General features: G+C 42.1%; 2 protein-coding genes across 3 annotated transcripts in view; both read left to right on the forward strand.

Annotated features, from left to right (window-relative positions):
• Positions 1-272: 272 nt before the first annotated feature.
• On the forward strand, positions 273-3,192 carry hspa1b (heat shock protein family A (Hsp70) member 1B). Its single transcript, XM_049580472.1, has 2 exons — positions 273-429; positions 1,137-3,192. The coding sequence occupies exon 2, from the start codon at positions 1,159-1,161 to the stop codon at positions 3,076-3,078; it is 1,920 nt and encodes a 639-aa protein (XP_049436429.1). The 5' UTR covers positions 273-429; positions 1,137-1,158; the 3' UTR covers positions 3,079-3,192.
• Positions 3,193-6,949: 3,757 nt separating this feature from the next.
• Positions 6,950-16,895, forward strand: part of kcnc4 (potassium voltage-gated channel, Shaw-related subfamily, member 4) — a 30,596-nt gene continuing 20,650 nt past the window's right edge. For both annotated transcript variants that reach the window (XM_049580473.1, XM_049580474.1), the window contains exon 1: positions 6,950-8,215. In XM_049580473.1, coding sequence (XP_049436430.1) covers positions 7,610-8,215 — 606 coding nt within the window. In that variant the 5' untranslated portion in view covers positions 6,950-7,609. The remainder of the gene's footprint in view (positions 8,216-16,895) is intronic.

Below are 16,895 nucleotides of genomic sequence, written 5' to 3' on the forward strand. Positions count from 1 at the left end.
GGACATGTTTTCCATTATTTTTGGGGACAAAGCTGATATTCATGACCGGTAACACTTCCACACTCCCCCTCAGCGTTCCTTACTCCGACATTCCCTACATTGTGTTCCCTCGCCGTCAGCCCTGCTGGCCAAGCCTCAAACTGCTGTCCCACTCTGGAATATTCACCGGCTCTCTCGCACCCGGCCAGCTGCAGTGGCTGCTAATATTAACCATGAGTCACTGAGCAAGGAGGAGGAGGGGGACAGGGAGGGAGCTGGGAGCTTCTGGAAACCTAGTTACAACTATATAAGCAAAGGGCCTGAGTCAGAGCAGGCATTAGTTTAAGAAAGAACCACACAGAGGCAAAAGCTGCTGCAAAGGAAACTACTAAAGGAGACTCTGCTGAGATCCTTCAACATCCTCAAGCAACAGAGAGCTCATCCCTGAAAGTAAGTAGCAACTATTATACCATTAAATAGTAAATTAATTAATTTAAATGGAAATATCGAAGCAGAATTCTTAATGTTAAGACACATCTGTGATGGTGACGTGTTCATCCTCAGGCATTAATTGAATCTACTTGTTCACTAAAAGATATTTTAAACTTACCAGCACTAACGCATCAATTCTACTTTATATCATGTCTTTATTAATGGTGGTATGAAGTTAATTTCACAGTACATTAGAGAAACAGTTGAATTTAAGTATAATTAAATTAAATTATAAAAAGGTGTTAAAATTACTTAAAGCATGTAGTTTGAGCTATTTTTAATATAGAAAAACGTACAAAAATTATTATATTTTATGATTTTGACATGTATAAGAGTTATTATTATTATTTATTTATCTTTTTTTTTCAACAATAGAGCAATTCCATGAGATTAAATTTGTGTAATAGACGGTGCCCTTGGCTGTGTATGACTAATAATAAAAAGGTTTTTCAGTCAGTGTTTCCTGAAGTATAACTGCACATTTCTCTGTGATATTTATGTGGACAAAAATTATCGCACTTCAAACATGTTATCAACATTACTGACATTAATAATTTAGTAATTAGCTGTATTTGATATTGAGCTGCATTGTGCTTTCATGTCTAGCATAAGAAAATTAAATTAAATTAAATTAAATTAAAACGTGATTTCCCCCCATTTTCCAGGAACTCTAAAGCAACGAGCAAGATGTCCTCAGCTAAGGGAATTTCTATTGGCATTGATCTGGGCACCACCTATTCTTGTGTCGGGGTTTTCCAGCATGGAAAAGTAGAGATCATTGCCAACGACCAGGGCAACAGGACCACCCCCAGCTATGTGGCCTTTACCGACACAGAGAGGCTCATAGGAGATGCTGCCAAGAACCAGGTTGCCATGAACCCCACCAACACAATTTTTGATGCCAAACGGCTCATTGGGAGAAAGTTTACCGATGCTGTTGTCCAGTCCGACATGAAGCTCTGGCCTTTCAAGGTGATCAATGATAATGGAAAGCCCAAAGTCCAGGTGGAGTATAAAGGGGAGATGAAGGCTTTCTACCCAGAAGAAATCTCCTCTATGGTCCTGGTCAAAATGAAGGAGATTGCTGAGGCCTACCTGGGGCAGAGAGTGTCAAATGCAGTCATCACAGTTCCAGCTTATTTCAATGATTCTCAGAGGCAAGCCACCAAGGACGCCGGGGTGATCTCTGGACTGAATGTTCTGAGGATCATCAATGAGCCCACAGCAGCAGCCATCGCCTATGGCCTGGATAAAGGTAAAAAAGGGGAGCGCAATGTACTCATCTTCGATCTCGGTGGAGGCACCTTTGACGTGTCCATCCTGACCATTGAGGATGGCATCTTTGAGGTGAAATCCACTGCAGGAGACACACACCTTGGTGGGGAGGACTTTGACAACCGGATGGTGAACCACTTTGTAGAGGAATTTAAGAGAAAACACAAGAAGGACATCAGCCAGAATAAGAGAGCAGTGAGGAGACTGCGTACAGCTTGTGAGAGAGCGAAGAGGACCCTGTCCTCCAGCACCCAGGCCAGCATTGAAATCGACTCTCTGTATGAGGGCATTGACTTCTACACTTCCATCACAAGGGCACGCTTTGAGGAGCTCAACTCTGAGCTCTTCAGGGGAACACTGGAGCCAGTTGAGAAGGCCCTGCAAGATGCCAAGCTGGATAAGTCCAAGGTCCATGAAATCGTTCTGGTCGGTGGCTCCACAAGAATTCCCAAAATCCAGAAGCTCTTGCAGGACTTTTTCAATGGCAGAGAATTGAACAAGAGCATCAACCCAGATGAAGCTGTGGCATATGGTGCAGCAGTCCAGGCTGCCATCCTCATGGGTGACACTTCAGAGAACGTCCAAGATCTGCTGCTGCTGGACGTGGCTCCCCTGTCTCTGGGCATTGAGACTGCAGGTGGAGTTATGACGCCTCTGATCAAACGAAACACCACCATCCCCTCCAAGCAGACCCAGATCTTCTCCACATATTCAGACAATCAGCCAGGTGTACTGATTCAGGTGTATGAGGGCGAGAGAGCCATGACCAAGGACAACAACCTTCTGGGCAAGTTTGAGCTCACAGGTATCCCTCCTGCACCCCGAGGTGTACCCCAGGTGGAGGTCACCTTCGACATCGATGCCAACGGCATTCTGAACGTGTCCGCCGTTGACAAAAGCACTGGCAAAGAAAACAAAATCACCATCACCAACGACAAGGGCCGCCTCAGCAAAGAGGAGATCGAGCGGATGGTACAGGAGTCGGAAAAGTACAAGGCTGAGGACGACCTGCAGAGGGAGAAGATCGCAGCAAAGAACTCACTGGAGTCATACGCCTACCACATGAAGAGCAGCGTTGAGGACGAGAACATGAAGGGGAAGATCAGCGAGGAGGATAAGAAGATGGTCATCGACAAGTGCAACCAGACGATCTCCTGGCTGGAGAACAACCAGCTGGCGGAGAAAGACGAGTATGAGCATCAGCAGAGTGAACTAGAGAAAGTGTGCAAGCCAGTTGTGACCAAGTTGTACCAGGGAGCAGCACCATCGGGAAGCTGCGGCAGCCAGGCAGGGGGCAACTCCAAGGGCCCCACTATTGAGGAGGTCGATTAAAACTGTGGACATTTACAGAAATACTTTGGCCACAACACTGTTGTTTGGTACTTAGAATAATGTATGTCACCATTTATTTTCTTGACTTGTCATAATAAAAATAATTCAAATTGCTCTTGAATGCTCTTGCAACTCAATTTACAGATGATTTTTGCATGTTTTGACCGACTGTTAGGCTCACTCCAGTCTGAAACTTCATATATAGTCAGCCTTTTCTCTATTTAGAAAGTGAGCATCAGTGTTTGTTGTCTAGTATTTCTGAGGCTTTACTGATAAGACTACCATTTTATTTATCTTAACATCTCACAAAGACAGCTGGTACTCATCAAACTCACTCTGCAGACTGGTTTTGGCTGCTGGTTCCAATTATACATTCAGAGCTTGGAAAGTTTGCTTTCAGATATGCTGCTCCAGCCTCCAGGAAGAATTTAAAATTGGGTTTAATACTTAATGCTCTTGTGAATCTGTGCAGAAAATGTATTAAAAGGGGGGTGTTTTTGGTAAAGATGCTTGATTGGTTTTGGGGAAATCTAACATTGAGGTTGCAGAACAGAAACTTCTTCTACATGCTGAGCATGTAGGTGAACTAAAGTGGCAGACGTCAGAACACAAATGGCCCTATTGAGAGACAGTGTCTGGGCTACTGTGGGCTAGAAAAACATGGTGGAGTGCACTGGAGGAGATCCATTCCCTATGTAGATATAAACAGCTCATTCTAAGGTAACAAAAACCTATTTTATTTTCAGGTGATTATAAACTAATAAAAACATACTTACAGTTATATACCATTTCTGCCAATACAAGTATTTCCCTTGTATGCACATTTACTCCCCCACATTTCAGAGGGAAATATTAACTGTTTGCTTCACTGCATGTATCTTACAGCTTTGCAGATTAAAGGCTCTGTACACCAACACAGGTGATTTCAGTAATATGGCTGATGAGACCTCTAGTCGGGTTTAAATTAGTCGGAGCTGTGCTGCTAATTATGTGATGCCACAAAGATCTATAAGACTAATGATGGAGGAGGGTGAGGGATGTGTCAATCAAGAACAGTTTGTAACCCACACAGACCTGAGAAGAAGTCTAATGTGGCAATATGAATGAATGCTGTTGTGTTTGTGTAGGAGCTTAAGGTTTTTTAATTAGCAGTGATAAAATCAATAATTAAAAAAAAAGAGAAGAAAACACTGACAGAGTCCACTCTGCTTAATGAGTTTTTACTTTTTCATAATAGGCTAAGGTTACATTCTTTTATAAAGTATTCCACCGCGCTCCTATAACAACTCAAGAAAGTATACCAGAGATATTTATTATATTTATTTTCATGCCTTCCAGTCCCTCCAAAACCATCTGCAATATCCACAATGCAACTCCAGCGCCGACAGCTGATTCAGGTGATTCAGTAGATTCAGGTGTAATGAGCTTGTAGCCTCAAGCTGTTAGTATCAAGCAGAGATGTGGAGTGGACTACAGAGGTCAGGTAAGATCACTTCAAACTCCACACCCATTTTTATTTTTATTTTTATTTTTAAGTTGTTGTTTTTTACTCACATTTTTCAAACTTGCAGTCTTCAGACCAGCCAGTTATCAGACTTCCCACAGCTGCTTCTGGAGCCACAAAGGCTGTATACAACTTTTTTTGTTTGCATACCGGTTTGCAATGAGCTAGTCAGGTTAGCCTATTCCAGTAAACAGGCTTTGATAAGTGTAAAATAAATCCAGTTGTAACAGATTTTTTTTAAACTAGGCTATAGTAAATCAACTTAACACCACTTGTAATTAATCTGAGGGGTGAATCCAGAGGGGTGACATATGACCAACTTTACAGGACAGCCCCAAAAAAAGACAATTCTATGTCCTGACTTTATTGATGTTAATCTTTAATATAAAACTTTTACACATGTAGTCGTACATACACTGATCAGCCAAAACATTTGAACCCCTGAAATGAAGTGAAAACATTAATCATCTTGTTACAATGCAATATTCTGCTGGGAAACCTTTGGTCCTGGCATTCATGTGGATGCTTCTTCACTCCAACTACCCAGACACTGTTGCAGACCAAGAGCCCCACCCCATGGCACAACACTCCAACAACAACCTGATGGCAGTAGTCCTACCAGTAGGACAGTACACCATGCACCATAACAACTGCTAAGGAATGGCCCGAGGAACGTTACAAAGAGCTCAAGGTGTCGACCTGGTTTCCGAATTCCCAGAGGTCTCCTCGATCCATGGTGAGGTCTCCTTGAATCGGACTGGGCTCTGACCTGTCAAGGCATGAACACAGGACCTCTGGGGGCTGTCCTGTGGCGTCTGGCATGTGGCGCCTGGTGTTTTTGGCAGATCTTTTGAGCTCTGTGGGCTGTGAGGTGGGCTACTGGCATGGATGCTTGAGCAAAGTGGGATCTGGGGAAGTTGTAGGACAGGTTGATGCCTTGAGCTCTCTCACAGTCCTTGAGCTGTTCCTGAGCAGTTCTTATGATGTGAAATGGTGCATTGTCCTGCTGGGGGACCACTGCCATTAGGGAGTGTTGTTGCCATTAGGTGAGGTAGTCAATCTGCAATAGTGTTTGGGTTTGTGGAGTGTGTCAGGGGGCATCCACCTTGCATTTGCACTGTAATGAGATGATGAATATTATTCACTTCGCCTGATCGGTATATATGCCAAAGGTGGGAAGAGGTCATTGTTTTGCTGTTCACAAGTAAGTCACAAGTCTTTGCACTTAAATGTCAATGTGCAATGTCAGAAAGTGCTGAAATTTCATGGCACTTTCATGTAGCCTCATTAACCAGTACCACGGCAGAATTAATTTTGTATGTTTCTGTCCTGTCTTGTCTTATTCTCATCTCATTTTGAAAAAAATGCGTATAACTTTCATAAGAAGGCTCGAGTCTAAGTGAAGTTACAAGTAATTGGTGTAAAATCCAAGTCGAGGTGCAGGTCTTTTTGGATTTCATCAAGTAGTGTCTACAGTCATTACATTTGTGACTTCAGTCTGACATCAGACCAAGTCATGCGACTCAACTCCACCCTTTTTGGCCCCAAATATTTAATTGTATTCAGTGTTCAAGTCTTTTAATTTTGGAGTAATAACTCTGGATTGGTTCACAATTCACAAGTACCCTTTTGTCAGTAGAAAGAGCTCATCAACAGCTTTCATTTAATATATTTTCTCCCATGATGTCACTTATACCCTGCTCGTTCTCACTCATAATTCACTTAAAGATCCACTAGGTGGCGGTCTTAGTTTGTGCACCAACATCATGACTCCTCTAAACGCACTGGAGGCCTGGAAGCTACCTGTTGGCTCACACTTTGTAGTAGCTCGGTAATAATGATAATACCAATAACAATCCAGGAAATGACAGTAAATCACAGCTGGAGCTTTCAGCTGAGCTGCTGCTGAAAATCGAGACTGACATTAATCTTGATATAAAGAGTGATAATATGGCTTATTTCAAGAGGTTAGACTGTCAAGTTAACATCAGCAGATGTTAAGGACAGTAAAGTAGCTGTTCCTTCTATATTTAGTGGCACTGGTCCTTCAGTCAGTGTGTGCAAGTACAGTATGTGGACATATAAACACATGCGCAAACAGCCCATGCAATGCTGCAACAGAACAATTCACATTTTGCTTTGATATTTTTTATTTTATGTGTTTTTAATTTTTTTAGTGGTGTTTCTTTACAGTGCGGTCAGACCCGGATATGTAAAACATCATAGCATACCAAAAGCAAACCGAGGTTTGATCATATCTCACACACACACTTCATCAGCACATCCTGTGGGTCTGATTAGAGGGAGTGGTTCAATAATGCACCAGCCTCCGCCGGCAACCAAAGAGTTAAACCGTCGAGAGCCTGTTGTTGAGCGCACCATCCAACCGGGCTGTGTCGCTAAGGGAAGATAGGCTACTTGTGGAGCAGCAACAGATCTCCAGCTGGAAAACTACCCCACATCTGGCACGCGATCTGAGCGGGAAGACCTGGATGAATATCTCAGCGCGCGATTAAATGCGTGACCGGATCATTGTCAGGTTTCCTCGTTTTATGTGGAGAGGAGAAAAGTTGTCAGGGGTAGTTGTGGATTTTGGCGTTGCAGAATTTGGATGAGATTTGCCAGAAAAGGCGGCGAGGAGTGACACGTTACTCCAGGCTTAGTGGTTCATCCTACTGTGCGTAATCAGGCATTTTTGGGGTGCAACAGGCTTGATGAGTGATAAGTGCAACATCTGGAAGAATTCATGTAAGTCACATTTTGTAATCTATTCTAGGAAGAACACATCCAGTGAGTCTGAGCATCTGCGTTTTGTTGCGACCCCAGACTGAGTTTTGTAACAGGTGGTTTTTATTGAGCGTCTCGCTCCGGCGCTGTCTGGACCATTACGCTGTTATTTTTTTGGATAGATGAGACGCGCAGGTTCCTATAATGACTGGGGTCTGAAATGAGGGCGCACTTTGCGTTCATTTTCTGATTTTTGTACAGTGGACAGCAGTTTATAACGGAGAAGGTCCCTGCTTCTCAATGATCAGCTCGGTGTGTGTTTCGTCTTACCGGGGGCGCAAGTCAGGCAACAAACCTCCGTCTAAATCATGTCTGAAGGAGGAGATGTGCAGAGGGGAAGACTCGGACAAAATTATCATCAACGTGGGCGGCACTCGACATGAGACCTACAAGAGCACCCTGAGGACCCTGCCGGGGACCCGCCTGGCATGGCTGGCAGACCCGGACTCGCAGGTCAGCTCTGACTCGGACGCTGCGCCCCCGAGCACCGAGTTCTTCTTCGACAGACACCCGGGCATCTTCGCCTACGTGCTCAACTACTACCGGACCGGCAAGCTGCACTGCCCGGCGGATGTCTGCGGGCCTCTCTTCGAGGAGGAGCTGGCGTTTTGGGGGATTGACGAGACCGACGTGGAGCCGTGCTGCTGGATGACCTACCGGCAGCACCGGGACGCGGAGGAGGCCCTGGAGACGTTTGAGCCACCGGACCCGGAGGACACAGACGATGACATGCCGAGACGGTTTGGCATCGAGGACTGTCCGGACAGGTCAAGAGGATGCTGCGAAGTTTGGCAGCCGAAGGTCTGGGCCTTGTTTGACGACCCGTACTCATCCAGAGCAGCCAGGGTGAGTCCACCAGGTGTTTTCTCTTCTGGGCGCTTTAATTGGCCCCTGTCAGTGTGGGGCCATAAAACCGGCGAGCTATTTTCCATTTTAGGATGCGCACATGTCATGATCAACAGGTGTCCCTGCAAAGTTCAGCCAATCAGGCTGCAGCAGTAACAGGAACATGGAGTGTGTTTGTATTTACACTTCTCACATCAAGGTGTTTATTATGTACTGTCTAAATTAGGATCTGTCTACACCAAGTGTGTTAGTGTAACCTCTAGTCTGAATGATCAGCAGCTTTATTCACTTTCACATAGCCTTGATTCTTCAGGATCATTCACTCAATATCAATACTGAGTCCTCCTGAGTACCTTCAATCAGCACAGGAAACATTAGGCGAGTTTATACAGCACATTCAGCAGCAAGGCAGTTCAAAGTGCTCTACATTAGTGCTGCCATCATACAAGAATTCCTAACTTTAATGCAATACTTTGAAAACATTAGTATCTGCTACCATTTTCAAAGCCACAAACTAAATTTTTCAGTCGAAAAATAACTATAACAAGGCTAAAACATGGCAATGACAGCATTTCTTGGTTAGCAGCAGAGAACAGAGGAATGACTGTAGTAAACATTAACAATAAGAGAGAGCAAGAAAACACAGCTGGTGCCTTTGTATCGATACTGGTGAAAATGAGTAATGAAACAGATTCAAATATTCAGAATTAATATGCATGATAAATCAATATTTTTGAAAACACTACTTTACACAAAACATCCAAAATGTTGAGAAAAAGTGCAAAAGAAAAGCAGAATAAAAGACATTTAAATACAGCTAAAAATAAAGACTAAACGGTACAGTGCAGCGTAAGAGATGATATATTTAATTTGGCCAACAGTAAAGTCTTCAGTCTTGATTTAAATGCACTGAGAGTTGTAGATGACCTGCAGTTTTCTGGGGGTTTCTTTCATAAATATGGTGCATATGAACCGAATGTGGAACGTTTGTTACCCAGTTTCTGTACCCCTACATTCACCTTTGGGTGTACACCACCTATAAAGGGGTGTCTCCCACCTTGCCTCTCCCTTTTTTTTTGTTGTCATGCTCTGTGGGAGTGGGGCTGGAGTTTGTGTGGGTGTGTATACTGGAGGATTTTGTTTTGCCAGATGTTGTCAGGAATAAATGGAGATCGCCTCTGAAGGTATCCATGGCCTCTTTATATCTACAGCACACAGACATCACTAGAGTCCACTGGTGACATTTGCTCCCAAGTTTTGACTCTAGGAACAGACAGCCTGAGAGGTCTGGATGGTTCATAACGTAGCAGATGATAAGAAATGTATGTTGTTTCCAAAATATTCAGTTAAAAACATAAATATTAATGGCAGCAGTCAAGTGTGCTGGTTACATGTTATTCCTGTTTGACCCTTGTAAAATCTACCAACTTAATAACTCAACATGATCAGGTGAGTGTAGAAAACCTATTCATAACTGCAGTTTTTGATCATGGCAACAGCATCTGTGTGAATGTGGCTTTTAATTTAAGTGCACACAGGATTTCCTGCACTTTGAAACAAGTCTGTGATGTTCTTGGCAGGTTGAGTTGAGGCTTGATTTTTCTTTGTATGGAAAGAGTGTTTTTTTTAGAACGACTTTCTGGCTGCAGTTCATATCTCCACATTTGTTTCATTGACTGTTTCCAGGAACAGACGTAGACTCACCCACGCATCCACCAGAGACTGAATCTGCACATCCTAAAAGAGACAAACACAATGAACATCCTCTATATCACTTTGACTTGCTCCCCTTTTAGACCAAAGGAAATCATACACACGCCAAACACAAACATTTTTTACAGCTGGTTAAAATGCAGATAGTCAGTGGCTTCCTGTTTGTGAATGTCACACAGAGCCAGTAAAAACACAAATGACTGATGTGCTGATTACCAATGTGAGAAGAGTGATGAAACTGAAACTGTGCCTCCATTTTGACAGGTGGTTTCTCACCTAGAACATCATTATTATTTTCATTGTGCTAAAAGATTAAAACACGAGAGCACCATGTTGCACAAAGTATGTGGTAATGTGTACTTTTGGTTACTTTGACACAAAGCCAGGTCTATAAAAATGTTTTCCTAGTTCGGTGTGGGAGAACTTGGCCGACCTGCACAGAGCCTGACCTCAACCCCACCCAACACCTCTGGGTTGACCTGACACGTTGACTGTGGGCCGGGTCGCACTACTCAGCATCAGTGGTGGACTTCAGTAATGCTCTGGTTGCTAAGTAGGAGCAAATCCCTGCAGACTGGTGCCAAATATTTGGTGGAAATCTTTCCCAGGATAGTGGAGGCTGATGAAGCAGCGTAGTAATGAGATGTTGAACAACCACACAGAGGTGGATTGATCAGGTTTGTTGTAAATGCTGGCTTTACTTCCTCTTTGTCGGGGTCCCACAGAGCCCACTGCTGTATGTGGAGCAGTAATAACTGCAAAATCAAGCATTTGTTTCCCTTAAAATATGTATTTTTTCTGCTGTTCTTCTGTCTCTTCTGACATGGCCAACATCATCAATCATGACATATTTCAGTTTATATCACAGTAACAGCACATATCACATTACAGTAATTGCTTTGTAAATTCAATTAAGAAATGGTTTGATTTAACCATATCGTACTTTATCACATATGATGTTCTTTTATTTTGAATCCATACAAACAAAAATCAACTGCCTCACATAAGACAACATGGGTTTATAACAAAAGACTAAAAAAAAAGAAACTTTAAGTCTGATGCTGGTGTACTGGGGTATGTAACAACATTACTAATGTGAAAGCTGAGTGGTGGGGGAGCAGAGAGAGGAGGCAGTCAATCAATCCTGCCTGATATAAAAACGCCTTAAAACTTAGAGCTGGGTGATATGAGGGAAATCAAATATCCCAATATCTCTGACCAAATGCCTCAACACAGATATTACAGTGCAATAGGGTTGACAAATGGTGCTTTCACCAAATATGTAGACAATGAGATTTTTGAATAATGTGGATACAGTGACTAAGTGGGTAAAGACAAATAGCAAGAACAGTCTGGTAAATAAAAAAGATTACATCACTTTACTTTAAGGACAACTTCAAAACCAGGAAAAGACAACACGATATCACAATATTCAAAATCTAAGACGATATCTAGTCTCATATCACAATATCAATTGTTACGCTGCCTTTTTAAGGCGGGAATATCATGCCCTTAGGCCTCCTAACCATGCTGTATATAAGGTACAATCGCGGAATGGGGGGACAGAGTAGTCTCGCCTTTAATCCGCCATGGCAGGTTGAAACAGTGTCGAAACAGTGTCTGTATGAAGAGGGACTAGATCATGGGGAGCACGAGTGTGACGCTTTGATGACTTGTTAAGCGTGCATCCCACCACGGGAGATTTAAAAAGTAGCTGTTAGCAGCTAACTCAAAGAAGAAGAACAGGAGCTGTAAATGTCTGGGAAAATGGGGAAACCCACGGGGCCCGGGAGCTCCTTTCCCTCTGCGCAGTGGACGAGATCAGCCGCCATATAACAGGGACAGTAAATGATTGTTACTGACTTGGTAATGCCATTGCTGCTGACGTGGATGTTATATGTCACACTAGAGGCCAATGCTGTTCTGTAACATGTCACACCCGTCATGCCTCTTTTGATTACGCAAAGCTGGGATACAGTTTATAATCACACTCTGGAGCAGGATGTTGCCACTGTTGTTTCATTCTGTGAAAATGCAAACGAGTCATAAAGGTGGGACTTTGTAGCAGCCTTATAACGCGATATCTGTATAAAAAAGGCTACTATAATATCCTACTACATATCCCTACTAAAACAATTATTGATTATCAAAGTAGTTGCCAGTTTCTGTTGTCTGACTAATAGATTAATCAACTAATCATTGCAGCTCTAGTTGTTAATACTTGGAAGCTATAACAAATGTATTTATACAGCTGTCAGTTTCATGCAGATGTTTCCTTTTTTCTTATGATGCACTACAAGGTCTGTGCTCTCTCCAGGCGACTAAATGTTGCCTTCAGTCATGTGAACAGCAGGTTTTCAGTTCTCACTTAAATATATGTTATGAAATTGTACCAAAATGCTGAAAATAGAGAAAATGCTGTTTCATGGCAAAAATACAGTGCAGCTGAAGTGTTCCCACACATCCTGTTCAAGGTTTGCACTCAGAGGTCCTCAAAACACGAGTGTTTGAAAGGCTGCAGCAGTGTACGTCCATGTACAGTAAACCCTGCTGTATATTAAATCACAGAGCAGCGTCCAAATACAAATACAGGCAGAAATAAACCAAGCATCTGTTTATCACAACATTAAGAATTTTATCTACAATGTTGAGAGAAAAACCACTGCGATGTTTCTAGATGCATCTTGCTCATTTATGAAGATCGTCATGCCACATCTTAAATTTTTTGACATTTATTTATGATTTCAGCACACATAAGCCCCACCAAAAATTTAATTTTCTCATTTTATTAAGATGACCAAGATACACCTCTGTTTGGTTTATCAATGAAATAAATGTTTTTGTGCTGTAAATTAAAATCAATTTGCTCTCATTTCTTCCACAGGGAATATCAGCCTTTTGTAAGCGTTTGAAAGTATGCTCAGCCTAATGGCTTTGCAACAAAAGGAGCAGAGTGCTTAATGAAGTAAACGCGGAAGCAAGTATCGAGTGTCACTATAGCTGGAGTTGTCAGGCGAAGGGTCAGGAGCTTTCATTGGTCAAAAAAGAAAAATACATTTAGTCCAGAAAAAGAGAGGCTGATGCTCTAATTTCTGTTTGCCTGTTTGTGGAGTTGAATGGTCTATTCAGAGACTCCCGCAGTGTTGCAGAAGTGCAGTGTTCTTATTGCACGCCAGTCACAATACAGATAATGTTTATTTTAGCCTCTCGTCCAGGTGGCATTTGCAGGCTGTCACTGCAGAACAGCCGACATCTCTGAGTCATAGCTGCCATCTGAGGATGACCGCGCTGTGCCTGCCAGTTCATCACGGCCGTCTCTCACCACTCAATATTTGTAAATGAATCAATTAGGATTTGCGAAGTTCTGCGACAGAACAGCAGTGTAGATGTGAATCTGGAAGTATGTCATAAGAAGGAGTGCGAGCGGATCCATATTGACCCGGTCATAATGTTCTTGGTCCATTTCCTCTGCAGATGATCCATGTATGCATGTTGGCTCTGTGTGCGTTCTCAGAGGATGCAGAGTGCATTTTGAGGGACTCACGTTACCTTTATGGCCTTTATATTTCAAAGAGCCTCTGAGCTCATCTCAGGTAATGTGATTCTTGAGAGCCGGAGGGAAGTTAATTTGTCCATCATTCGGCCACATCCTCCTCACCATCCACCAAGACTGTAGGCGCAGCTCTGTGAGAGTCGGCACATGAAGCCTTCAGTCTGATTATGGCACCACTCTTAAATTAAAGACATGAGAGGATCATGTAGAGCTGCTCATACAGAAGGAAGTAGAGCAGTAATGCTGCTTTACAGCACATTAGATTGTACATGAAACAGTGACTAAGAATTAAGCGCTAACTCTCACTGTTTAAATTCACATTTAGATGAACTTTGTATCATTTATAGTCCTTGTTGGCAACATTAGGGACCATGAAACTTCTGATTCCCTGACTTCCTGTGGCGCCACCATGAGGTTGACAATTGTGCTTTTGAGTGAAATGTCTCAACAACTAATTTTGCCATTGACAGATATTCATATCAGAGTGAATAACCTTGCTAATCCCCTGAGTTTTCACCTGGAGCCGACATCAAACTTTTAATGTTTCCAATACCACAACTGTACTTTGTGTTAGCATGCTAACACGCCAAACAAAGAGGGTGGTAATGAAAAATAAATATTTTACCTGTTAAACATCAGGACGTATGAAGTGCCACTGTGAGCACACATTTTAGTAATTTTTGATTTCCACGGGGCGTTGTCAGCGATCATAGACTAATAAGCCCCTGAAAGCAACTGGATAGACCTGCAACCATGCAGAGCAAAGAAACGTGACGCAACACTGAGAAACGGACAAATGTAAACAGACCACAGTGTGCAGCGATGAACTGTGATGGTGAACAAGTATTGACACTTTTGCCACCAGAATATGAAAATAGTACTTCAACAGAAAGTACCACATCATCTGCAGCCATCTTGGCTGTCTTCAAAAATGCCTCAACAGTGCTCCTCTTCACTGAGCTTTGGTTATTCTTGCTGTGTGCAGGTGTACAGGGTCAAAACTGACATTATCATGTAGTTTGCATAAGTGCAAAGCTTCCACAAGTTGTAAACCATCATTTCAAACACGTCTAATATTTGATAGAACTGTTGGAATTGGCCCGGCCACAGCCAGGCTGGCTGGGGAGGGGCACCAGACTCATCTGCCAGAGCAAAGAAAACATGAGCTTTTTGTCTGGTCCCCAGGTAAAGAGCCACAAGCAGGGTTGTTGCCTTTACTCAGTCTTTCAGTTTCAGGGGACATAAAGTTAAAATAAACTTAATGTTAAGTCATCATTATTAATATTTGGTTGTGAATCCTTTGTAATTAATGGCTGTCTGAAGTTTTTGACTCAGAGACGTCAGCAGATCTTCCCTGTTGATGATTTACCAGGCATAAACTGCAGCCATTTTCATATCTGACTTGTTTATGAGCTTTTTGACTTCAGTCTGGACTTAATGTGAAACACGTTAAGATGGAAAGCGATCAGCTGTCTTTTTGTTTGGCTTTAAAGGAATACTTGACTCTCAAAATGATCATTTGTTACTTACGTCATGTTAGCGTTTTTTTTTGCGTGCCTTCTTCCCCATAAACAGTCTCATGCACTGACAATTAGCGTACCTGGGCACTCAATGAGCAGAGTTCAAATTCACGTGCTTGCCCATGCATGCTGTGCAGAAGTCTTTTAAATATTAAGGTTTTAATGAAAATGCATGTGTTTTTGAAGTACTGAGCATACGACTGGATAACTGAGACTTGGATTATACTGCACGGCTTGTGTGAGTTTGTAAATGGATGATTTGATATTGTTTGCTGCTGTTAACGTGGCTCCCATTTACTTCAACTCTTCAAGAATTTTCTCAGTTTTTGGATTATTCGTTCACCATTGAGGCATGTGAGAAAAATAAAGTTTTATTTAAGAATTCAGCAGAACTTGGGGTGAGTAATTGATATACAAATGGTAATTTTGTGAGTGAAGTGTTCCTTTAAAAGCTCCTTGGCTGACTGGCTGTATATTTATCTCCTAAATTTTGTGGTCTTAGTATTAAAAGGGGTACAATTACTTCCGTTTACCAAATATGGATGTAAACACTCTTTAACGCCTTTAAAGCTGACAGTCAGAACGTTAACCTCATAGTGATTGTTTGACTTTTAAGCCAAACTACAGGAGCACAGAGCCAAACCGATGAAAACACATCACTGTTATAATATTAATACGATAAAAATAAACATATTATTTCAGTCTCTACACCTGGAGAGCTTTATGACACTGATAGAGCACCAGGCTTTGTAATCTCAGCTTCATTACATGTGACAATCAGACCTTCACTTAGACATTATTAACACGGAGCTCAGACCAGATAACTTCCCCATACCCAATATTTCATTAATTCCATGGTGCTGCTGCCTGTAATTAATCACCGCTGTGGTAATGGACTGCAACTTGTTATCAGTGGTGAGCAATTAAACTGCCTTTCCCACAGAAAAGAGCAACAAATTTTATCCCACGTAGAGAAAGAAATCAATTTGTCTGTGTTGTGAGACCAAGGGATTAACAGATGTGGGATTGTTGAGGTCTGATGCATATTATCTGGAGTCTAAGTTGCCAATAAACAATCTATTTGGCAATACAAAATGTGTTTATTCTTTTAACTTGTTAAGATATGTGTTAAGTTAAGACATTATCCAGATTAGATTCTTTGGCATGTTTTTTGTGAGCTCAGTGTCATATTATAAACATCATGTTAGAGATGTAATTCATGTCCTGTGAGCCAAAATTTTACTGATATTGACACTTCTGTAAAATACTGATATTGGGTGGAACGTCCAACCCTAACAAGAGCTAAATATTGGCATCTCACTTTTGTCTTCACACATCAATATTCACTTGCAGAAGCTACATCTTCATCAAATCTCATTTCTGCTTTTCAGGCTGAACCAGTAAAAATTGATTTAAAAGAGAAAAATTGGTCGATATCTTTCAGTAGGCTGCTTTGTTCTTTGCTGAATATGAAACTTATTTCATGCGTCACATTATGTCTCCGTGTGACACCCAGCTGATAAATAATAAAGGAGCGCTGCGTGCAGAACCTCTTATTCCTCCGGGCTCGGCTCTCACAGCGCTGACACCTTTCTGTGCTGCTCTGTGAATGGAGCACAGGATTTGATTTTTCACACATCATCAAAGCGGCGCAGCCTCGTTAAGGAGACTCTTATAACACCAAATTCTCGAGGAGAGAGGCATGTAATCCTGTGTGATTATGTTGCTTGTTTATTCTGCTCGATTCCAAGCTGTTAGCTGGAAATAGATTGGCTGTGCTGCCGTGAGGTCAGTGAATGCATCACAAAGTATACACAGAGTTGCAGACTTTATTTTGCAGACAAAATAAAATCAATAAATGCACATTACTGAAAATATCATCTTACTTCTACCT

The sequence above is a fragment of the Epinephelus fuscoguttatus genome, linkage group LG7 (genome assembly GCF_011397635.1).
Source record: "Epinephelus fuscoguttatus linkage group LG7, E.fuscoguttatus.final_Chr_v1".
Taxonomy (NCBI): Eukaryota; Metazoa; Chordata; class Actinopteri; order Perciformes; family Serranidae; genus Epinephelus; species Epinephelus fuscoguttatus.